Genomic DNA, 1,054 nt, shown 5'->3' with positions numbered 1-1,054 from the left:
TCAAAGATTTGTGATCGATATTTTGCAAAATGTTGGCTAGAAATTGTCTTTAAGGCTATTTCAAACCGATCTTTTTGTAAAAAAAATCGTTTTTTTTTATTAAAGAGCAATTTCCAAACGATTTTTAGCATATCGATGCACATATCGCTCATTTCTACATAATATTGAAAATATCTATTTCTGAAAAAACCAACTATTAGATAAATGATATATCTAGACTCAATGTTAATTTTTGTATTATGTTAGGGAGGTCCTGTACAAAGAATAACTATTCCCAAAGATCGTGATGGCAAGCCAAGAACATATGGATTTATCACATACAAACACATAGATTCTGTGGAATATGCTTTGCACCTATTTGATGGTACAATGCTGTACAATCGTACTCTTAATATGAAACTAAGGAATAATTCAGAGTCACAACAAACAGAACAATCTTCGAATCCTGTTCGCAATATGAATCATATGTTGGAACTGGGTCAGCAGATGGTCCTAGGAAATTATCCACCACAGACTAGTGGCGGCAGTGCAATGTTTGGTGTAAATATTTCACAAGATGTCCTATCATATTCAAAGCAATTAGATGTAAACTTTGGCAGTGACGATAGAAGAAGAAATCACCCTTATCAGAGAAATAGAGATAGAAAACAGGAGAGAGACAGAGATAGAAATCAAGAAAAAGATAGGAATAGAGACAGAAACAGAGATGCAGAGAGGGAGAAAGATAATGGAAGAAGCAGAGAACGAAATCATAATGATCATTACAGAGACGAAAGAGTATATTATAATCGAGATAATAATTATCGTTCCAATGATTACTTTCGATATAATGATAATAGGAAAAGATGGAGTTATCATTGATAACAATTAATTTATAATTAATTGCTGTTAAAATTAAACTTTCAGTTTTTTAAATTACACAGGAAATAAATGGACTTAATTGTTTTATATTTTTCTCCTTATTCTTTAATAATTACGTACATTGATATTTTGTTATCACTGATTATAATTTTCACAACTACTTATATAATTAAAATAGACATACATTGCATAT

The 1,054-nt window shown here is 30.3% G+C and overlaps 1 protein-coding gene across 1 annotated transcript; it reads left to right on the top strand.

Moving 5' to 3' along the window:
* Positions 1-246: 246 nt before the first annotated feature.
* On the top strand, positions 247-918 carry LOC108757387 (RNA-binding protein 7; the record flags this gene model as incomplete). Its single annotated transcript, XM_018506594.1, has 1 exon — positions 247-918. A coding segment is annotated over one exon (615 nt), but the record flags the coding sequence as incomplete, so codon positions are not given.
* Between the last annotated feature and the right edge of the window lie 136 nt (positions 919-1,054).

Source organism: Trachymyrmex cornetzi, unplaced genomic scaffold, assembly GCF_001594075.2.
Source record: "Trachymyrmex cornetzi isolate Tcor2-1 unplaced genomic scaffold, Tcor1.1 C3864688, whole genome shotgun sequence".
Lineage (NCBI taxonomy): Eukaryota > Metazoa > Arthropoda > Insecta > Hymenoptera > Formicidae > Trachymyrmex > Trachymyrmex cornetzi.
Note: the sequence above shows the minus strand (reverse complement) of the source record. Positions and strands in the feature narration are given on the sequence as shown.